Below are 23,827 nucleotides of genomic sequence, written 5' to 3'. Positions count from 1 at the left end.
CTGGCAGTTTGTTGAGAAAATAGACGTTACTCAGTAGGTGCAGCACTAAAGACAGCTTGTTGAAATATCATGTCTTCATGATCGGATGGTATAACTGTCTGCTTAACACAGAAAAATATTTAGAATATAGACTCTAACTCTGAGTCCATATAGTCCATATTTAGTGTCTTTGAGAAGTTTTCTCAAAGTACTCTGCATTCCTTCGCATGCATTTATTGTTCTTTTTTAACACTGAAAATGGCCATAGGTGTGAATGTTAACATGTGAATTTGTCTGCTTCTCTGATTGTCCTGGGATGAACTGGTGACCTGTACAGGGCATAACCTGCTTTTATCCATAATCAGCTCCAAAAGCCTAGAAATTGGACAGATGCATCGTGAATCAATGAGGCAAAATTAGTGAGACCTCCATCGCTTTCAGCTGCAATCAGCACAATCTTAGCAGTCCATTATTGGATCTATGGTCTGGTTGTATGGCCAATCAAATATGAGTTCAGATTTTATTCTATTTTCCTTAAAATGTTGTAATACCATATTATTGCACAAATAAAATATAAAAAAATGCACATTTTTCAATCAATCACAAATTAAATTCTGTGTTAAGCAAATAGTATTACATTTGCCTTGTAAAACTGAGAAAAACTATCATCCACTAACTATAAACTTTTTTTTTTATTTCTTGAAAATGTTCAAATGATCAAATCCGTCCCTCAGCAACAAAAGGTTTTGCACCCCTGCTCTCTGTGAACCTGTGAGACAGTTTCACTGGAATCCTCCACCTTCCACTGCCAATCCCTGTGAGTCAGGTGAGATCAAGTTCAGTTCCCCACAACCCTCAGTAGATAAAACAGTAATATTGTTATCATTGAATGACATTTTGTGAAAGGCAACAAAACCACTAAAATAACCTCCAACAATCCATCAGGAAAAGCACACGCAGACAATCATGCACACACACGTGCAACCTGACTGAACACGTTTCTGTGTGAGGAAGCAACAGAAAGCAGAAATGAAGAAAATCCACACATGCACAGAGTGAACAAGCACATCGCACACTGAAAGGCAAAAGGCCTGAAATCAAACCTGGATCCCCTCACGGTGGGGTGAGAAGGCTCTCCACTACACACAGTGCTTTCCTCTGGATTTTAAACTATCATCCTGTGAATCAGTTTTATCAGCATGTTTTCATTTGTTCTGAATGAGCGCCGGGGGCTTTTGATTATCTTATTTATCCTGTTCTGAGTATGGATCAAAAAACATTTTGAGTGTAATTAATCATGGTCATATAACAATGCAATATAGACTTATTGTTGTTAGCTATATTTACTATATTTAATGTTGTACACAAGAAATATTAGTTTCTTAAGTGTATATTAATCTTTTTATTTTAAGTTTCCCAGATGTGCCAAGTGTCCGCACCTTGTTTAAGCTCCAGATGCAGCTGTTAGATATCTTTCAGATCTTTCCACTTGCGCCTTTCCTTTTTTAAATCATTGCATTTGTGGTTTTTATTTGGTCCTGATGCCGGTGTACAGAGAGCTCGCATATGTAGAAAAAAATTGACATTTTTACTAGTCATAAAGCAGCCTTTTACTGTATGATTAAAGCTCAACACAGACAGTTTCAGACACTCCATTTTGATTTGTGAGCGCTCAGGAAACGACCAAAGAATGAGAAACACTCTTCTGAAGCCTCTTAATGACAAGAGCCATGCCAGATCTTTCCTTGCAATGTTCAACTTATTTCAGCTGGCCAGCACAACAGTGCTGTGTTGTAATACTAAAGTTCAGCACCCACTCTCTTAAATCAAGTAGGACACTGCAATTGTAAGTCATATATCCTCGACTGGTGAGAACCTCAGTGCAATATGTATGTTGCAATCTTGTTCGAGATTTTTGAGAAGGGGGACAAACTTGAACTGGTGGGAAAATGAATTTTTTTCTGCTATTAAGCACCAGTAGCTGAAGTCCGTCCCTCCTTAGTGATGCCAGAAATCAAGAGTGAACTTACAAGATCTTCCCTATGTATCGCACAATTCATAACAGATTGATGGAGAATTCCTTTCAGTCTGGATATTAGAAAGCCTTTGTTCTACTCTTTGATGTGTGCGCGTGTGTGTGTGTGTGTGTGTGTGTGTGTGTGTGTGTGTAAACTGCAACAGACAGCTCGTTGGTCTATGAGGCTGCGTTCTCCTCTAACAATAGATCTGATTCCAGGAAGAGTTTGTGAAGTGGGCCAAATAGATAGAAACAAATGACCGAGGCATATTGCGCGGTGGATGATTTTGACTAATCGTAACGTTTCTTCCACGATGTGCTTTCCAGGGGTTTCACCATACTGACATCTGGGGAGTAGTTGTGGAAGGCCAAAAATAAGTTGGAGCTACAATCTTTATTATGTGAAATAATGAGTCTTGCACCTCTGGTGTTTCAGCCAGAGAGGGTGGGATTTGGGTCTGCTGAGGCCAGTGATTTGACTGAAAGAAGAAATACTATTCTTATTTTCATAAAAATGTGTTCGTAATGTTGCTATGAAATAGCTTTTGGACTGCTAGTAGAACATCTTCAATGCACCTTTTCACCTCCTTCTCCTCATGCAATCATATCTCACCCTGCATCTCTCTCCTGTAGTCTGCGCTCTCTCCGCTTTATGTACTGTCCTGCAGGATTTCAGTCGGTCAAACTGAACGTATGTGATCTGTTCTTCCGACCCCCATCATGTCTGTCGTGCATTGATTAGCTTGCTGTTTGACATCAGCTTCTTTGTTGCTCTGACTTTTCGTGTCTCTCTCACTATCGCCTAAACCAAACAAACAGAAAGCCACTATCATAATATGGATTTGCTCCAGATTCCCCCCAAAATTTGCATCCGAATTGTCGCCTATGCTTGATTATGGCTCTGTTGTAATTGGGAGTCTATGAATGAAACCAGTGGCTGCACTGAAAGACAACCTGATTCTTGAGCACGTGGTTTACAGAGGACTGCTGACACACGCACTTATTTTAAACCAGGCCTCAAACCACTATTATTTGCTGGGATTTCCACAAAACAAGCTTTTACTTTTTATCCATTTATGCTCCTTTTTATGTCTTTCTCAATCACTTTTTTTTTTATGTGTTCCATAATCCTAATCTTATAAGATTATGATTCTTAATCACCCTCTTTTAATGTATTTCCTTTTTTTCCTCGTAAAGGACTTTGAATTGCCTTTTGTCTGAATGGCGTTATAGAAATAAATTTGCCTTGCCTTTCATTTCATCACACATGAAAGAGCTTAAAACTTATGGTGTTTTTCACTCACGAAACTCAGGTTGAACATTTTCCTCAAATGACTTGTCCTGTGTAGAGCAAGCGTTTAAAAAAAAGGTTGTTTTTTTATGAGTATATGAGGTATGATTATGAAGAATAAAGACAATCCCAATTGTTTGTGGAATGTCAGTTACATCAAACAGTTGCTCAGGTGTATTGTGGGTAAAGCTGATGTTGCCGCAGTTTGTTTCTAGTAAATTAGATTGCTTGATAACGAATAATGTTGGTCAATGGTGTTCGCCATCAAACGTCCTCATCTGTTACGATTCCAGGACAACTCGTCCATGGATGAGATTTCAGATTTTTTGGGAGAAAATAAATCCTATACAATGTACTTCTAGATATCATTTCTAACATCTGATATGGATGACATGCTCAGGCTCTGAGTCACACTGCAACACATTGTCTTTATAGTACTCACCCTCAATGTGAGAAAAAAAACAACTGAGATGTGGCAAGTACACTGTATCAGCTTGTCACCACATAATAAAAGAGTTATTGCTTCATTTTTCTTATGGCCCATCATATCCTTTATAATTTCCCTTTTCCTCTTCGGTGTCATACAGCACCAAGCTCCTCATATGGCAGGGCATTGAACAAATCCTTTGCTGGGGCTTGGTGAATAGATCAACCAGTTAGGGTGAGAGTGCTAATCCTGAAAGGAATGGAGATGAAGGGAAACACAAGCTGTCATATGTGGGTGAGGTTTAAAGTTGGTAGTGTTTCAGCTTCTCTGGGCCCCACAGACTGAGGCCTCCCACTCTCCTGAGTGTGTGACTCCTTTGTGTCTCATTCATAACTTACAACCAAAGCTCACAGTGTTTTTCTTGGTTTTGAAAAACAGATTCACTCTCAGGGAATCCGGCCTATCGCTGGTATTATTGCTTGGAGGGAAGGCCCCACATCCAGGCAAACATATATATGGAGATAGATGGTCTTGAGACTCATAACCTTGGCATTATTAGCACATGAAAGGTAGAGAGACTGCAGGAGGGCCATTTTAGCCACTCATAGAGGCCCCTCTATTAGCGTCCCATTTGAGCGCAAACAGACACACATGATGCTAACGTTACACACACACACACACACACACACACACACACACACACACACACACGCACACTGTGTTTTGGACACTTTCAACATCCCCCCACAGCACCAGACTCTTCGAAGACATTCAGCTGAGTCATTTTGTCATGATTATGATTAATGTTATTGTGGGTCACTGGCACTGTTAAGGCATTCAACAACATTCAGTGCCCCCATTTGCACAATCAACAAGTCATTTACAAATCATTACTTGATTCATGGAAATATGCCATGGGTCATCTGATACAAGAACAGCTATGACTCTACTAATGTTTCCCCTGGGGAGCATGAGCTTGGTGGACACATTGCCCCGGGACAGTGGTCTGGTCTAGGTTTAGGGGGAAGGGAGGTGGAGACGCAAATAACAACGGAGCAGGAGAGCAGGAGGGGCACTCTACTCAAGACTCTATTCAAGCAAAGGCTGTGGATACACATACTCCCGAATTGTACACCGACCTCTCCAAGGATTTAAGTTTGAACGAATCACAATGAAGTTTGTTTAGGTTATTTGTGGCAATGCTGGAGGATTAGCAACATCTGCTTGTCGACTACGATTAAAATTTAAAAAAAAAAATCTACTTCTAGGCCTCCTGTCAGACAGACACTAGTTATAGGCTGGAGTCAGGTCCACATGCAAAACATAGTGTACATAATGTATTAGTTGAGATTACATCTCAGTTTAGGGTAATATGCATTCAACAACAACAAGCTGTTTTCATTTACATTCATGAAGCACATTGAAGTCCTTGTAAATTGAAGAAATTTACTCTATGCTGTTGAAAATGAAAATAAAAACCTCCAAGATGTATTTTTATTTATCAATAGATGCATATGCTAAGAGATGTCTACCAGACTAAAATTGACTGATAATTGCAGGATGTGAAAGGGGATTTTTGTAAAAGGTCCTACAATCCTGATGACACATCCTACACTATTGATTGCTTCTGTCATTCTACATGAAATGTTCTGTTTTTAGTTTTTTTTGTGCAAAATAACACACTTAAATGCAACTTAAAGGTTGCCCAAATCAATCCAACAAGTCATTTTTTTAACTGAAATGCAAATGGGGGTGAAACATGCTTTATCAACAAAAAATGTAAAATGTCATGTTAATGTTAAAAAAAAGAAGAAGACGCTTCATTTTTAGATTCTAGAAATCCAACACAAGATGTATCTTTTATCAGTGGGTAAAACAACTGTGCAATTATATATTAAGTGATTGTTAATAACTAATTGTTATATTGAAATAAATGCAAAGAAAACACCAGTTACTAAATAAAATAGAGTGCCTGAGGAAGTGTCAATAACTTGACAGACAGTTGAAATATTGTCAATAGTTTTATTATTGAACCCCCGTCAGACTGATGTTCATAACAATATGGATTTGCCACTTTTGCACTGGAACTAAAAAAGCACTGAAACCACTGAGCATTTTTAGTCTTAAGGAACAACTCTTTTGTGACCTCACCCTGCCCAGTTCAAACAATAAAAACTCTTAGATCGCAGCTGCGAAATAATGACCAGATCTTTCATTTCCCTTCAAGAGATTATTGTTTTGCAACAGAGCTTTACTCGTCTGTTGTCAAGCCACAATGACGAGGCAGCGTCGACACTTTGACCACCTAAAACGATCCAGAAGGAAATATCCCATGATCCCTTTTACGTGATGGCAAAACTGTGACACTGTTTTTAATTGTTGTGTATTATTGTAGCGCTACAGAGCAACGGCATCCATATTCACTGATACACACACTCACACATGCAATAAAGATGACCTGCGTTCATCACATTGGAGGTTTAGTTTTTGGTTTTTTTTATTTGGTCAAGTTCAGGAGGCCATCTTGAAGTGGTTTTCTATGACATTTATGTGCCCACCCCCCACCCCATCTCTCTCTTGCTTTCTCTCTCTCTCACACACACACACACACACACACACACACACACACACACACACACACACACACACACACACACACACACACACACATCATATTTTTAAGCAGTTTTTCTATCTTGAATAACCACTAAGTGGAGTTTCATTGGCTGCACATCTGTGAGCCCTTATAGTCAAAGGAGGAGGAAACATTGACTGTAAGTTAAATGAGCACATTCACTCTGCTTCTTCTTCTATGAGCCGTTGCTTTTCACATGACAATTACGTCTAGGTGTCAGTTTTTCGTCTGACTTTGTGGTTTGATTCCAAAGCCCAAAAGACTTTTGAAGGCAATGCAGAATATGAATTTCATATGTTGTTTCCTGTCTGACATTTTTCATTCTTCAAAGTGTTGAATGTACTGTCTCGATTTATTTCTCATTGTTTAGTATGTTCAAATGTTAGCAACTCACCGCTGATCTGTACTTGTCTTTGATGATGAATTCATGCAAAGTACACTGGGTGGGCAGAACTGCAGCATGTTTATTTAAACTGAGTGTGCAGCTGGTCTCATGTATCAACGCAGTATTTTGTAGAGTTGGGATGTACCGGTAAGTCATTATTAGAATTATTATTTTGTTCTGCTCCGCTTCAGTAAACTTGATGAGTAGGTGCATTAGAGCTTTAACACATCTCATTTACTCTCCTCGCGTCTTGTTTAATGAAGACTTTCCTTTGTACCTGTTTGATTAAGCGGTTTTATTCCTTGGATGTAACAAGCTGAGCTTTACAAGATTTGTTCTGAAACTTGTTCTGTCTGCATTTTTTCATGCGCAAATACATATAATGTGCACATAAAGTATGAGGGAAAAACCTTTTAAATTCGATCTTAACGATACCTTGTGCTTCATGGCACCAGTCACAACACCTGCATAGTTTAACTGGTGGGTGTTGGCAGTGGTCCCAAGAAAACCAGTTATGAACTTATTGCAAACAACAGCGTTTTATTAGAGCACGTGCCACTGAGATACATTGTTCGTGTGCAGAATACATTCATCAATCTATGATGATAGAACAGAAAAAGGTAAAAACCAAACAAATCCAATAATAAAAAACAATAAGAACAACAAGAAGAAGACTCGTATGTAAAACCATTATATGAAAACGTAACCAAAATACTGTTAGGGAAAACATTTTCAATGACACCACATGACGCACGCTTTCCACTATGAGGATCTTAGACATAGCATTACACAAACTGCTTTCCTTCTACCAGTACGTGTTCACATGCAGATTCCTGCAGATTAATACAGTGGATGATAAGTGACTGATAACCGGTAATTAAAAATGAAATGCCAGAGCTACTGCTGCTCAAATGTCCAATGCTGATGCTGCTTTTCTCTTATTTAAATGAGATTTAAATCCTACTAAGTTAACAAAATTGCTCTATGAACTGCCACTCATACCCCATTATCTCCCCCTGATGTTTCATTCAGCACACAGCAAAGATTGCATTCACCACCACGCTTCGCCTCACATTATACCCTTAGAGGGAAGTTAAAAGTTCATCCCTTTTAGCTCTAATGTTTTCCTAATGGTCGCTTGTTGAGTTAATAGTTAAATAGCAGGCAGGAACATTGTCCTTGCCTTTCAGTTGCCCTTCTGAGTAAAGCCAAACACATGTTCTCACATCAAAGAACCTGAATTTATCCCCTGATCCAGCAGTACAGTGAGATTATATGTGTGTTGATCCTGGCAGAGGTGGCTGTAAGAATATAGTCGCTTGAATAAATAGTGCGTACATGTTTATAAGATGAAGATCATTCATGTCGAAAAGGATCTCAACAAGTATAATAACATATACACTGAAATAATAGCCGTCACATTTTTGAAGATTTTCACTTTTTTTACTCACCAACTGTATACAGTTTACAATAAAATCCTGCATTGCTCAATAGTGAGAGTAGATGTCCTTCACTGGAACGTTTGGATCTAATATATAATTGTATAAAGGAGTACAAAAATAAAACTTTAGTTTCACAAATGGCAAAAAAAATTATATTTGAAGGAACACATTCCCCAATTTAAAGAATTAACGGAACACCTTTAAAAAAAAAAGAAAGAAAAACCAAAAAAATGAGACAAAAGATAGATATTTAATGATCAGTTAGGGAATTATAGTAAATCAAGTTGTTAAAACATGAATACATCAGGTATAAAGTGCTTTGTTATCTGTATGATGGCTGGAGTGAGTGACATCGCCATCGAGTTGACATTATTTCACTACTTTCTCAACCACAGCGCTCGGTATGACTTTGTGTTTCTGATGTGGTGACTGCTTCCCTCTTTTTTTGTGCGCCCTTTTATGGAATGGGCATTCACACTTGGGACACCAAATCTAATGACCTTGCACTGATATAGTCGGGCCTCTAACTCTGACTGTGAGCGTCACAATTTATTTTTTCGTGTCTCTTGTTTAGCAGACAAAACATTATGATTCCGGTAAATTTAAACTCATTGGATGCTCAATTAAAACTGTTTGGGGACCAGATGTTCAGCTCTTCACAAAAGAATGAAACAGCAGACGCGGTTAACGCAAGGTCGCATAATCTCAGCCACAGAACAGCTCAGGAAATGCTTGAGCTCTTTCACCATCCTAATTTCCATCACAAAAACACTATAATTGCCATTTTTATTAGGATTTGTGCACATCTTATATTCAGGCTGGGGGTGGCTGGCATTCCCTGAAATTCCTCACTTCCAATTAACTTAGGCTGACTTGTTCTTGAGAAGAGAAACTATATATTGTTTATTGTTTCCTGACTTTTTAGAATCAGACAATCAGGATAAGCAGATCCCATGTTTAGGATTAGATTAAAAAAATAAATCCTTGCTCTCTGGCTCAGCAGGCTATGGGCCTCTGCTGCTTACAAATATTGACTTATGTTTTTGTGTAGAAATCCTCATGTTGACCTACAAGCCCTCCTTAAACACCTCGACCCCAGGGTTTATGGGTTTCCTAAATGACAGAGAGGCCAGGGGGACGACAGAATCTTCAAAAATAGCTTTTTACTATTTAAGTCCATTAACACAAAAGTATATACAATATGGTTAAAAACATAGACAGGCATAATTACACTTAATAACATTTGTTATATCTATGGAGGGGGGGGTTGTGGTGGTGGTGAAGATGACGGCAGGACAGGTGTTGGTGGTGAAGAGTCGTAAGATGGTTCCATGCATAAGGCTGCAGCATGGTAGCTGGGATAAGTGCTGTACAACATACCAAATGATCTCATATCACGTTTCATATCTGTCAAGGTGATCCAAATCATCAGAAATGCATCAGCAAGTTTAGTTTTTTTTATTTGGCCTTTCTGGATTTCTTCATCCTGAAAAAGAAAATAGAAATTTTTAAGAGGACTTTTAAAATAAACAATCTCGCTGAAAATAACCACACAAGTCCGTTCGGCACAAGATTGTCACGTACTTTCTTGGTTTCTGTCTATGAACATGAAGAATTAAATAAATAACTTTAGCCAAGTGACACAAAATAAATACAATTTGGAATGTGTCCAACTGGATTAACAATTGCTTGCTGATTGTACAACAGACTGAAAATCAAATGAGGATTTGGTTGTGAGAATGTCAAGAAGACATGTGGTTCCAGGTTGTACAGCTGCGAAGAGTTTGCTGGGTTTAAATGTTTTCGACTGGCAATTTAGATAAACTTTATCGATGCCATACACAGAAAGTCCACATGTCATTCCAGCTCCAGTAACATAAACACGAAGGACCGGTAAATACAACACCTTCAACTTATACATGATATGAAATTACATTTCCTATTTTATCAGCTCTAATGTTCTTTGGTTTTAGGTTTAAACAAAGATTTTGTCATCTGACTCCTTTCGACTATGTATCCTACACAAATGCAACGCACTTGCATAGTAATTTACACACACCATTGTACTGTATATTAACAATATAAACACGAGAACACGGGTGGTCTGTCTAGTTATTGACACTGGAAAAATACACTGCCGCATGTCAATTTCGGAAAGAAAGGTACTATCTGTGTTGTTTTTTTAGTCTGATTGAACTGATTGAAATAATCCATTGGTTACAATATTGAGCACTGTAAATAAGTGGCTCCTTCTCCAGGACAGCATGCGCAATAGAAAAACACATTAAGGACCGATCCCTTATACACATGCACAATGTGTATGAATGTGTTTTGTTATACAGAGATATTCACACCTCGAAAGGTCACGAGCTCCACAGACACTTACAGACAGTCTGACAGCATGACTGCAAAAAGATCAGCAAGTCCCTATTGAGGTTGTCTGTCAGAGGCTGGATTGATTGCAGGAGCGCCTTCAGTTTTCTTTGCATGGTAATTATTTTACTTTCACAGTTCAAAAAGCTTTCATCTGCTGCCTCAGTACAGTACAGCCTTTGTGTCTTTACTTGAAAAGATGTAACCATGCAGAGATGGCAACTTAATCTCTTCTATAAACTTTATGGTGCCAGTTTTTGCTTTTTTATTCCAGGATAGTGTCTCCTGACTCAAAGAGGGACAGAGACTGTTTATATTGGCAGTCACATTAAGCTCAGCTTAAAAATCCTTCAAGACTAAATGTAATATTCTTTTTTTTTTTTAATGTTGATGCACAACTTGATTAAAAATGTGGTTATTTGAAATGTTGCTCAAGGTTGAAACCTCTGCACAGTGCAGAATTGCAGCATGTCAATATAGTATCAAGTCATTATTTCATGCATAACTGAATGCAGAAGCAAAAGTTTAACTTGTTTAAGTTGTATGCATCAATCCACATCAAACCAGTCGTTTTGTGTGTGTGGAGAGGAATTAGTAAATTTGTTCAGTCATGTAGCAGCATGTATAAGTGTGAATTGCAATATAACTGTAATTAGTAGCAGTCAAGTCTCACAATGTTTCTTGGTTTCTCAGTCCACAGTTTAGCGCTTACTGTGCTTCATTCTGATCCCAAATCTTCAACAATCACACCTGGCTTCAAAAAGTCACTTGTTGTAAAAGACTTGGCAGCAAACAAAATAAGGCTGACATGTTTGTACTTACTTGTTAATAGCATTCTTCAGGTACTGCTGCAGCCACCGGATCTCAGGGTTCACACACACTTCTTTGTTGGTCTTCAGTCTGGCTCTGTTGAGAAAAAAAGTGAACCACGTTTTTGTTGACATCATGAGAATATACCCAAGCAGACGCTAAGCGGGTGAATTATATAAGATAGGTGACCCTTGTGTTTCTTCTTAGCAGATGGTTATCAGACTGAATTAACACTCTGTTGTTAGTTTACCACACACTGGGGTCTTTTTTCACAGAGGTACCTTGAATAAGCAGTGACTCTCTGACCTCAATTTATAATGATATTTAAGATATTCAAGACAATTATGTGTATGTGTTCATATTTCTCTCCTGATCGACCTACATAATAAATGTTCAATAGATATTTGAGTAAGTTTAATGGTCAAATAGACAACATGTTGCTACAGGCTGCTTCAGCGTCACCCTGCAGGGTCACCACTGGGATATGTGATTTTAATGTGGGATGGCATCATGCTAAATTCCTGTTTTTGAATCAGTGAAAATCTATTTTCTCTGCTTGTGTATCCATAAGTGTTTGGCAATTTTGTTTTCCACTGCTATCACTTAACCACCCCCCTGTCCTTTCCGTTGTACCAAACCGCAGTGTGCTTGTGTTGCTGCACACTTTCATCTGTAAATCCCCTCCACACAAGTTGTAGCAATAAACGAGATCAGACCTTAAGTTTATAAGCACAGTATGAGGGGGAAACACTGCCTGACAAGCAAATGAGAAACAAACCCAATTACAAAAACCACAATTATTGCTTTCCGGTAAAAACAAAACACTGTCCAAGTTCCACCTTCTTTTCAAGTTCACTCATACTCAAGCGGACTGCTTCCTGTGGATGTGTCAGCGGACCCGTTGTAAAATTGTCGCGCTCACTGTGAATGTAGGGAGACTGACAGAGGGGCGGGTGTGTACACATGCATGCACAAATCTTTTCTTTGGCCTGTCACACCTCCAAGATTGATGGTGAGAAATGTCCTACATGAAATAAACCTGTCCGTACGAATAAAGCCCAGAAAGAAAACCCATGCTTGCGCATGTTTGAGTTGCTGCCACTGAGATCGACATAAAAAAGATAGGGGGGGGTGGGGGGGGGGGGGGGGGGGGGGGGGGGGGGGAACTCAAAAAAAGCATTACTCACATCACTTGGAAGGGGCAGTTTGGTGTGTGGATGAATCGGAGTTCTCGGATGTAGCCTTTCGGGAGGTTGTTTACTGTTGAGCGACAGTAGCATCTCTCCACCAGGCTAATGGGCTTGGCTGAGAAAGCCAAGAAGAGATAAGCATCAGTTACACAAAACAAAGAATGTTTACAGAAGGCAATAAAGCAGATTTGATCGAATTATTCCCTCCGGAAACTGAAAAACGACTACTTGTCATTGCAGAAAAGTCAGATGAAATAATATTATCACCGCAAAAAAAATAGCACAAATCATTAAATTGATAAACAAGGGAAAAAAAAGTTGAACCCCAGAAATCAACAGTCCATGTGTTGTGTCGAGTTGTGCCTCATATTTGGAGGACGCTTGTATCTGGCAATGGCATTAAGTGCAAAGCAAGTACTGACCAATATCAGCTAAACATCTTACACTGAAAACATGTTGGGATTTTTTTGTTCGGCCCACACACAAACACACAGGACTTCGCGCTCTGATACACCACTCTGTCTGCCATACACAACTGTGAACTGTGTGGTCCCTAAACTTAAGGATGAATGTGCATACTTTCTATTACAAGCTCTGCTTTCGGTTTTCGGAAAGATGTGCACGGGTGATTAATGAGGAAAAATAAATACAAGCATGCTTTCTTTTTGTTTTTTTCCTCTCCCCTGCAGGACAACATTCACTTTTTATGGAGGCCAACATTGCTGACAACAGCATTAAAACCTTTCAGTGGTTTTTCAGAACAAATTGGTAGGAGGAGGTGAATATAATTTACTCTTTACTGTAAATAATGTAGAAGCCAAGCTGAACGACGTGTTGCTATTGATATAAACAGTTGATGTGGCTAACTACTCAAGACTTAAGTTCATGTTAATTATTTTTACACCTGAATTGTATTATCATGATAAAAAGGACGTAACACCTCGGGGACACATGGCTGCTGATGTCGCCGCGCTGACTAGCCGAGGCGTGCTCCTATTGATGTTTATGTGCATAATTAAAAGAAAACAAAAGGGTTGAATGAATGTGGGTGTTGATCAGAGATGCATCTGGAGAATTTACAAAAAATCTGACGGTTTGTGGCTTGCGCACAAAAAAGTAATTTTTTCCCCGCACACGCACGTTTATTAAAACATTCACACATTTCCAAATTGGTAACATTTACATTTAGTTTTCAACTAATCATTTAGATTTCATGATCAACATTGTGAAAGATGATATACAAAATGTGAGTCGTTCTTAAGAATGGGACATAATGAAAGAATAAAATAGTAAATTACAAAATTCGAGAAGTTTGATCATTAAACAAAATAACTCGTATTATTTTCCTCTCCTTCGTTTTCCCCTCTAAAATCACCACCTATTCTTAGAGGAAATGATTAAATGGACTGTATTAAATACATCGCTTTATTTTCAATCAACAACTGCGCAAAATCTGACATAAAACCCCAATAATAAAAACTTGAAAAATAGTGGCTTACCTTGTAACGGAGGTGCATTCATCACCACCGTGAGCACAGCCGCGACTGCCAGCAGCTTCATATCCATCGTGCGTAACTTTCACCGGGACTTGTTCTGCTCAGAGTAAAGTCCAGAGGAGCTGTGACAGACGGCACGGTGTGACTGGGGGTTAAATTACGCACAGACGTCAAGTCAAACAGACGGACTGCGCAACACTTCCTGTCTGTGGAAACTCGAGGTAGTGGGAGTACCGAACTAATTATAATAATCAATAATGAAGGGTAATCTACTATCTTAAAATAAAAATGAAAAGAGTTTTAATTTTTAGAACGTTTGTATCAGTATTTTGGAATAATATTTAGAGTTTTGTCAGCTTTTATTTTTGAAATAAAGGTTCCGGTTTTCAGGGGATTATAGATTTGATTTCACTTTATGTCACTTGTGACCGAGGGGCGTCAAACCGTCGCTGCGACGAGCACTTTCCCTTATAATTAGAAACATCCCATTTGGGTAAGTTGACTTAGTATGAACTTAGTATGTGCTCAATGCATTTGTCTTCTCTTGATATTTAAATTGCACTGAGCGCAAACACTAAAGTTGACACTTTTGCCACCTCAAAAGACCCCCTGATCAACATCTTTTGCGGTTTGCTTAGGGTCAGAGACAACAAGACATTGTTGCACGTGTTTTTAGTCATGGTTGATCATCTCTGTTCCTTTGGCTCATATAAATTGAAAAAAAAAATGAAAGTGTAACTGGAGATGAGTCACATGAGTGTAAAGTGCTTCTCTGATTTTTTATGATTCCGGTAAACAAATGTGAGGGGAACGTTATGGGAACAACACGCTCCAGAAAAGAGTAAATTCTCTCAGTTTAAGTGGATTCTTTCAACAATTGGCTTCACACAGCTTGTTTAAAATTTCCATTTTGTGCGCGCGCGCGCGGGGGTGAACACATGTGCCACCACAATATTGTGTTTGGGAGTATTAGGGCACTTAACAGGCTGCAGATGTGAAGCAAGTTTCCAGATATTTGGCTTCCATCCTTTAAGGCAAAACTCCTTTGTGCACGTTCATGTGTGAACTTTAATGGCATATCTATATTGTGGAAGTAGAATAGAATAGAATGTATTTATTGTCATTGGAACACTGTACAACGAAATTGTAAGGTTCAGTCCTCTTTAAAGTGCCATTTTATAAAAAAACAAAAAAAAACAAATATATAAAAGAATGTGCTGATAAAAGCAATAAAAAAGTTCATAAAATGGGATGAACAACAGCAGTCAAACATTATTGAGTGCAGTAATGGCTCTTGCATAGAAAGTATGTGCGTGCAAGCTCATGTACGTATGTCCTTTTATTCAGACCCTTGTGACGACTGTGTTCATATACCGTACCTGAAACACTTCCCAAACTATTTAATGCCCTGTGACTGAACAACTCTGCATTCTAAAGGCAGTTTGTAATACTTTACTTTGAAGATTTGAAAGAAAAAAAAGACTTTTATTTATGTAGACTGAGAAAATATTTTGCTACATTTTTAATGTATCTAAGAGCAGCATGATTAATGCAAATAAGTGGCATGGTTTTATATTTTCAGTAGGTTCTTTTTTTCAGTAATTGAGGACGTATCCTCTCATCACACAACTGTGGGAAAGCAAACCACCTGCTGACAGCACGCTTTATCATGAGAAGGAGTATGGCACAGAAAAGGATACTTCAAGGAAAATAACAGTGTTTTTGCTCCTGTGGTTGAGCTCCTATTGAAAATACAATACAAATGATGTTTTCATATAAGTCAAGAGGAAAAACTGTCTCTCTTAGAGCATTTATAGACATACATGTTGAAGAACTTTTCTCTTAACTAACGTTTAGCCTTTTTTGATTAAACTCTCAATGTTAATAATTTTGTCTTTGTCTGAAACATTTAGTTTCTTGTGCTGCAGACTGTCTCGAGGTCGGATCTCAAACAGGCCTTATTGATGAAGCCATGGAGACCAGACAGACGCAGGAGACGCACCCGGGTAATATCAGCTGACAGCTGAAAAGACATATTTACTTCTCTCACAGTCCACAAAGGACGACTCCGAGTGTGTGATGTGTAGTGTGTGTTTGAGGGGGATATCTAGTCCAAGTAAAGACTCAAAGATAGTGGTACATTTTTGTGAAAGCCTCTCTCATGTTAGAGTGCTGATGACTTCAGAGGGTTTCGGATCAATTTCGTAATTTCAACTCATCAACCTGCTCACTCACTCACTCATTTACACCTGACATCATGTCGTTATGCACTTTACACTCACTTCACTTCCCGAAAACCGCTGTGAGCCTGCACATCCAACACAACGTGTGCAGCAGGGTTTGCGTAACCGCACGTACAAATTAGAGTAATTTGTCCTTGACACGTGCACGCGCCACCGCACGCACGCGCACGGGGGAAAGTTGTAAATGAGGGGCGACCTGTGACATGTCATGGGAGAGAAGTCATAGCGCATCCAAGTATTTCAACATCCATGTCACAATCAGCAAGATTTACTTTCTTCCTGTGAGGTGAATGGACTGTAGTAAGTGTGGTTATATAAACAGGTCTGGCAGCGGCGTTTCTTGTCCAACTGTTTCATTCCTTCTTGCGTTAACAAGTTGGCGCGCTGCATCTTCCCAACATGAAACAACTCCTCTCTCAGCTCAGGGAGCCATTTATATAAACTGTTTATTAGGAATACATTCTTTTGAAATAAAAGTGAAAGTATGTCTGTTTCCTGAGATCTTGCATGCAGACTTTCATTGATGGCTTTCGGGTGATTTGGGCATTTTGCTGCCTGTTATGTTTTACTCCCACCTGTCCACTTCATGTGAGTTGTGTTGTAGTTTCCCTGTAGCCAATCTGTCCAGCTGTCTGCTTTGGGAGGTCTCGCTTCAGGGATCCATCTCCTGTTCTTTGCATGAATCATTTATTACTACACTCTCAAGGAAAGTCAAAACTGCTGGATTTTTGTGTAAATCACCTGTCAGGTAATCCTGTGAAGCTCTGGAATCATAGCAGGTGTCTCGCAGGCAGGTTCAATGCGATCTGTCTTGGTTCATCAGGTCGTTTTTCTCACTTTTCGTTGCCAAAATAAATAAGAGGAATATGTGAGCACAAGACTTTGATACAACATAACCTTAATATGTTTTGGTGCATTTCATCTTCGTTTATCTTCACAAATAAAATCAAGTTTGTTTGTCACATTTTAATGTGTGAATATCAACATGTTTAGCTTTCGAGCCCATGAAACCTGTAACGATCTCGACAATACGCTTTTACAGAGATGTTTTGTAAACGTCTGCTCAAACTAAATGGTCACATTGCACCATGTGAGTCATGAATAATCTGCATGCTCTAGATGAAGAGCTGAAGAAACAGGAATCTGTCACATGCCAATAGATTGTTAAGCATTCCTTTAACAACTATTCTCCTTTACAAAGAGACCATGTGGCCTGGGGGGGGGGGGGCACTGGAGTATGGATGGCTGAACGTATTATGGTGGCGTTGCCACTTTCCATAGATCAGACTTTGGTTTGAGAACGTACAGGCAACTGGTCCCAGTAGGGAATCTGCCAGCGCTCTATAGAGGCTCTGTAAGGCTGAAGACCTGCTGGCTCAGCCTTTTGTCTGGTTTCCTCTACATCCTCCAGAGAGTCACGAGCCCTGCGCCTGCACACCAGCATATGGACCACCTGAATGGCCTGTCAACAAAGTCTTTAACCATAGATGTTGACTCGAGGAGAAAAAACCTCTAGACAACAATACAGCTACCATCTCTGTTTGAACACCCCCCCCCCAAAAAAACATTTCTGTCAATACATTAAAATTTTTGCTTTTTCATTTTACCAACTCAATTTACTCAGATTTACTATTTCCTGTATTAAAAAAAATTATATTGTTTATTTAGGTACATTCAAAAGAGGGGTGTGGAGTATCAGGACCACACGCTTCTTTCTTAGTTAAACAGATATTTGTCCATCCTGATATATCATTTGAGATATATCAAGTTAGGTGGAGACTTTGTATTACCCGTAGGAGTGAATGTATGTTTGCTATTGTCTGGCCCACTGTGTTTGCTCAGTGATGGACTGGTAACTGTGGTGAACTCGCCTTTCACCCACAGTCAGCTGGGATTGGTTCTTGCCCCACCCAGTTCTCCTGTGTATGGATTCTGGATGTATGGATGAAAGCATTTACATCTATTAATATACTAGAAATGAAGCATCTATAAAGCTATAATAATATATGAATCATGCAAAAAAAATCGACATGGATGAATTATCTTGCAGTCATTATTGTGATCTTTTTTGTGGAATCCGCCAAAATTACTTTGAGAACTTTTTTTTCTATATATTTTCTTGCCAACAATGACTTGAACTACCAGCCCTAATTGGCTCTCCTCACGAAGCACAAGAAACAAATGTCACGCCATTAAAATAAAGTGGGCTTTGTATTATGATCAACTATAAAAAAAAAGGTTTTTTTTCTCAGTAAAACTGCTCACTTTACATAAACCATGAATTTAGAAATTAAACAAATGTCAGATGTGTTAGTTTTTATGATGTCAGCTGTGAATTTGTACCAGAAAGAGCCACGTGAGCCGCAGCTGGTGTGGAGCTAGTTGGTGGTGAATCCATTGAGATTGACACCTAGTGCTGTCCAGCCACGGGAACAAAATCCTCTCAGCTGCTTCTGGGATGTTGCCCTGGAGGAGCCGAGAACCAGCCCAGAGACACACTGAGTGTCCAGGCTCACAATGCGGAATCATTTTTATTTTGAAGTCTCAAGCGATGATGTGCCGTTTTGATGTGTTCATGGTTTTTACAAATTGAAGGAATTTTACTGTTGTATATCATCTTTAATTGTTCTTTGGAAAACTATCCGGAATACATTTTTCAGTGATTAATACACATCTGTGATTCACTTTCACATCATTTAGAGCAGATAAGTCATGAAACCGAATACACCAGCGTAGGTTTGCAGAAAATGTCCTTGATTTGCGAAACCGATCGCCTCGCTTTTGTTGCTTTGCTGCAATTCCTCAACTGCGTAAGCTGGAATCGGTGAACCGCGGACTTGTATATACAGACACTTTTGTCGTTACTGTGTTGCAACTGTACATAAACACACAGTAAAAACCAGAACAGATACACATACGCAAACGCACTTTTTCTCATAAGCAAAATCTTCTGTAGTTTATTTTGTCACTGAAACTGAAAACCACAACACAAACAATATGTCGCTGCTTTTGCTCTAGCCACATGTATAGTCCTTTCCAAAGACACTGACATACAATCCTTTCTTACATTTGATTTGATTTCTATTCCTATTTCTTATAGAATCTTTGTCTTTGACATTAGCCAACACAGCCTCACACAGTTGATCTTTTTGGCTAGCCCATAAAACCTGATGTATTGCGTGATAAAATAACAAAACAAAACAAAAATAAGAGACACATGGTGTCTGTTAATATTTCATTAGTCACCCGTGCCTGTGTGTCATTGGAAGTGTTATCCAGTGTAGTGATTTTGTCTGTCATCAAGCTGGTATGAGGCCATGTACGGCCTTGAGACTCACTCAGATATAAATTGCTGTGTTGAGTTTCCTAGTTTGGGTTAAATTAAGGTGAATAACATTGACAGTATTTTTTTAACATAAAAACACAATGAATTAATTTCCCTTTGCATGCTAAAGTTGACCAGTTAAAATATAAACGTTTTTCTTACATTAAACTGCTATTGCAGTCTGAAAATTTGTTATTTTTGTTTACATTTTTGAGCCTGATAATATTGAAAACCACAGTTATCCTTATAAAACCCAACAACCCACATGGCTCATGTTCAGCCACAGAGTTTCCTTTTTCATCTACAATAAAAATTGAAAAAATGATATCAGGTTGTAATTTTGGCAGAAGAAAACGGCAGTAAATATTCTGTCATACATCAATAATATTACACGAACTGTCCTGAGCTAAAACCCTCCCCACCCCTCACACCACACCGCCCTCCCCCATCCCCGCTGCTTTTATTCGAGGCTGAAAGTAGATCCAAAGCCCAGGCTCCCAACGAGATGTATTTACATTTTGCAATGTACATTAGAATCCTATCAAAAACTGTGGAAAATTATATCAGATGACAAAGAAAGCACCACTTTTGTTCATTTAAACATGCAGATTTTCCAGATTAGAAATAATTACTCATGAAGCAATCAATACAGAGTGCAATTTGTAGTGCACAAATTCACTAAATGCACTGGACATATCATGTTTCTTTGGCTGATTAGTTATCGTGGAATCATTGCATAGTTTTAAGGAAAGCACTTTACCCCAGTTTTTCTCTCAAGCCTGTCCTCTTTCTCTTTGCCACTTCTTTTTTTGGGACACCCCCACCCCCACCCCACAGGTCCTTCTATTCTCAGTCTTTCACTGAGCCATAACACTGCAGCTGCTGTCTCTTTATTGCTTTTTCTTGCCCAGGTCATTACATAAAACACTTAAACAGCATTTGAAGGGAAAGTTCGGCCTACAGCTGTCACTCAGAATGATGAAGTAGCTTAACATGACTGTCACTTTTATGGGTTCTCTTTGTAACTTAGCAGTCTATAATAGTAGGCAGCCATGATGTTCACTGTTCTTGGACACAGGTATGTAGTCGCAATCAAAGGCCTATTAATCAGCACCAGGAAACGACACCGGCGGAGAAGTGAAGACAGAGTATCTTGTCCCCTCGCACATGAACAAATACAAGATATTGTTACATGCTATTCATCCTGGATGGAGCCTTTGAAGTAAATCCCCAGCTGAGAAACGTCGGGTGATTTTTCATGAAGGCATAAATGATCATAAAAGGTATTTTGTGTCCACTTACAAAACCTGGTACACAGAATCTCAGGCATATTAGCAGACAGATATATGCAAAGTTTATGCAAAGTTTAAAAATGTAGGATGTAGACAGAGATGTGTAAATATCAATCTTGCCCGATATCTACAACTCCCTCCTCTGTGTGTGTGTGTGTGTGTGTGTGTGTGTGTGTGTGTGTGTGTGTGTGTGTGTGTGTGTGTGTGTGTGTGTGTGTGTGTGTGTGTGTGTGTGTGTGTGTGTGTGTGTGTGTGTGTGTGTGTGTGTGTGTGTTACACAGTGGTTGGTTGCCCTACAGTTATTCGCTTCTGATCCTCCACAGTTCTTAATGGGCCGAGCGATCCCAGAGACGTCAAACATTCATACGTCACATATTTTCAGTGGGCAACAAATACAGGATGTGGAAGAAGAAAAAACAGAAAACATAGAGTCAACAACAGGTAAAGAGAGAGAGTGAGAGAGAGGGGGAGAGGATGGGAGCAGAAGTACAGATGGAGTAGAGGAAAGACAAAGTAACAAGAGGTGAGTAAGAAAAATGAGCGGCCCGCGAAAGGCCTGTTTCCAGAGCTGGCTTTGATTATTGACTGTAACCATGTTCTGTTTCTCATTAACTCACCACAGTGTGGAGGTGAAGCTGAGAGAGCGAAAGGGAGAGCGAGAGAGAGAGAGAGAGAGAGAGATGCTTTCTTCTGTGAAGCTACACGAAGTAGAATGAATCTAAATTCATCTTCTGTGGGTCTATACCTCAAAAACTAGTCATCATAATTCACAAACAGCTTCTGATGTGATTGGTGCTTCCATTCGGAGCTTCATGCTTGTTACTGGGGTAAATTATGTGTGAGAGAATAAAGTGATTTTTACTGAGGGGTGAAAGGCCTTGCTTTTATTAAATGTGCTGGTATCTTTATCAATGAGGCAAAGCAGGAGGAATGACTAAGGCCATAAATCTTCATACGTCTTCTCTGCACTGCTCAATTGTCGTGTTGTCTGGATGGAAACATTACAAGAAAGTTCAGGTTTAACCACTTGTATTTCACCAATATTTGAATGCACTCTCTCGGTCATGTTAACTTTGGCCTTTTCCTCTCTGAGGAGTAGACGCAAAGAAAGTAATAATGACAATCTGTAATATAGCAAACAGATGTTTTTCATATACTCATTATTTTGAAGTTGTGTGGGTAGACATGGAGACAGGGAAGTGACACATATTCCACATCGAGGTCAACTGCTTGTATTGATTTATTTAGTTTAGTGATCACGTGATTTTATTTCGTAATTTGAAAGAACACAAGGTGAGACAATATATTGCAAAATGAAAATGTTCTATTGGAATAAATATTTTGATCTGAATCGCCACCAAAATGTAATGGCTTCTTCCTTTGTTCAAAATGCACCCGTGCACTAATTTGTATGAAGATCCGTTCATTCATTTTTTAGGTATCTTGTTACCGTAAGAGACAGACAAACAGACAAATATTGATGATTTTATAGATGGTTTTATAACCTCCTTGGCGGAGAAAAACAGTTGCATTTAAAACAAATGTCTCTTTTGTTGGCAAGTTTGTGAATTATTACGTCTGGCAGAGTTCATGCTGTTTGTTTCATGTAGGACAGTGTCTCCAATCCAAACTTTGGTGAAATATGTTTAAAACTGCTAAAATAATTGTTTGTGTTCCTTGTCGTAGATGTGGTTTGGGGTGAACATCAATTCTCTTAATGCATTTTTAACTTGTCACACAAGTCATCTGAAGCGTCTTTGCCCAGATGTCCATGTGAGGTAATGCAGCACACATTTGCAGTTGTGCGTCGGAAGGATCATTTATTTCTGTTGTGTTCTGGCCCCACAGGTCACTAGTGACATTACTCTGTTTGCGACCCAACTGGAAGCTTCCTGGAAACGTCCCGAATTACCAAGTAACGTACGCAGAAGATGGACAAGAAGGCTCCTTTAGCATGTGCTTCGTGAGATGTGAGTTGACTGCTTCACTTGAACTTTTGATGAAATTTGATGTGTGTTTTGTCTGGCCTGCTAGATAAAATAACTTTTATTCCTATAACTTTCCCAGAAGGAAGTAATTGGTCAGTATTTCTGGAAAACCAAACTGCCATGTGCACATGTTCATCAACGCTTGCGTTTAACTGGTTGTCCTCACAGTACAACCAAGATAAAAGCGAGCCTCATGTAAACAAACCAGCAAAAGTGGAAAAGATGACTTTGATTAAGATTTGCTGTTAGTTTTAACTCAATTGAAGGTGGTTAATTTCTGACATTTGGTTTGACTCAAAAAACAAATGTTTGAAATGCAAAATTAAACTTTGTTTGAAAAGCTACTGAAAGTTTTGTAAACTGACTTCGATTTAAGTGGATTGTTGTGTTGTTGATTCCACATTTCCTAGAATCTCTGCATTGGAGGTGAAGAAGCCAAAATTATGATGCGTGATTCACAGTCCCACAAAATAGACAATCAGAAATACAGCTGGTTAAACAAAAACTAAAAATCTCTTTTAAGACTGTGCCGCTTTTTATTTGTTGCCATGCAAAAAAATTCAACAAACAGCAAAATTACACTTTTAGTGCGTCAGTCTTTTGGTCGAGATTGAAACAATTTTCCAGTAACTTTGATGAACTCGTGACTTTTAATTCACCACAACCGCTCATTCAGTTTGCTCACAAAAAAGAGAGAAAAAAAAAATCTAAAATGTTTTGTTTGTGAAGACAAACCAGGACTAATTCTTCTGTCAAGCAGCCTGGTCTCATCATTTCCATCCAGTGCTGTGATGTTGAGCTCAAACCATTATTCACATGTTCACATTACTTTTATGCTTTTCGTGAAGTTGTTAATGGGTGAACTATTCCTTTTGATTTGTCTGCAATTGTTTTATATATATATATATATATATATATATATATATATATATCC

General features: G+C 38.9%; 1 protein-coding gene across 1 annotated transcript; it reads right to left on the bottom strand.

The window, feature by feature from the left end:
- Window positions 1–7,254: 7,254 nt before the first annotated feature.
- cxcl12a (chemokine (C-X-C motif) ligand 12a (stromal cell-derived factor 1)) lies at window positions 7,255–14,163 on the bottom strand. Its single transcript, XM_080507792.1, has 4 exons — window positions 14,049–14,163; window positions 12,547–12,664; window positions 11,372–11,455; window positions 7,255–9,662 (listed from the first exon to the last, which is right to left on the bottom strand). The coding sequence occupies exons 1-4, from the start codon at window positions 14,113–14,115 to the stop codon at window positions 9,635–9,637; spliced, it is 297 nt and encodes a 98-aa protein (XP_080363918.1). The 5' UTR covers window positions 14,116–14,163; the 3' UTR covers window positions 7,255–9,634.
- Window positions 14,164–23,827: the final 9,664 nt, after the last annotated feature.

This window comes from Blennius ocellaris (assembly GCF_963422515.1).
Source record: "Blennius ocellaris genome assembly, chromosome: 13".
NCBI lineage: Eukaryota > Metazoa > Chordata > Actinopteri > Blenniiformes > Blenniidae > Blennius > Blennius ocellaris.
This window is presented reverse-complemented; position numbering and strand designations above follow the sequence as displayed.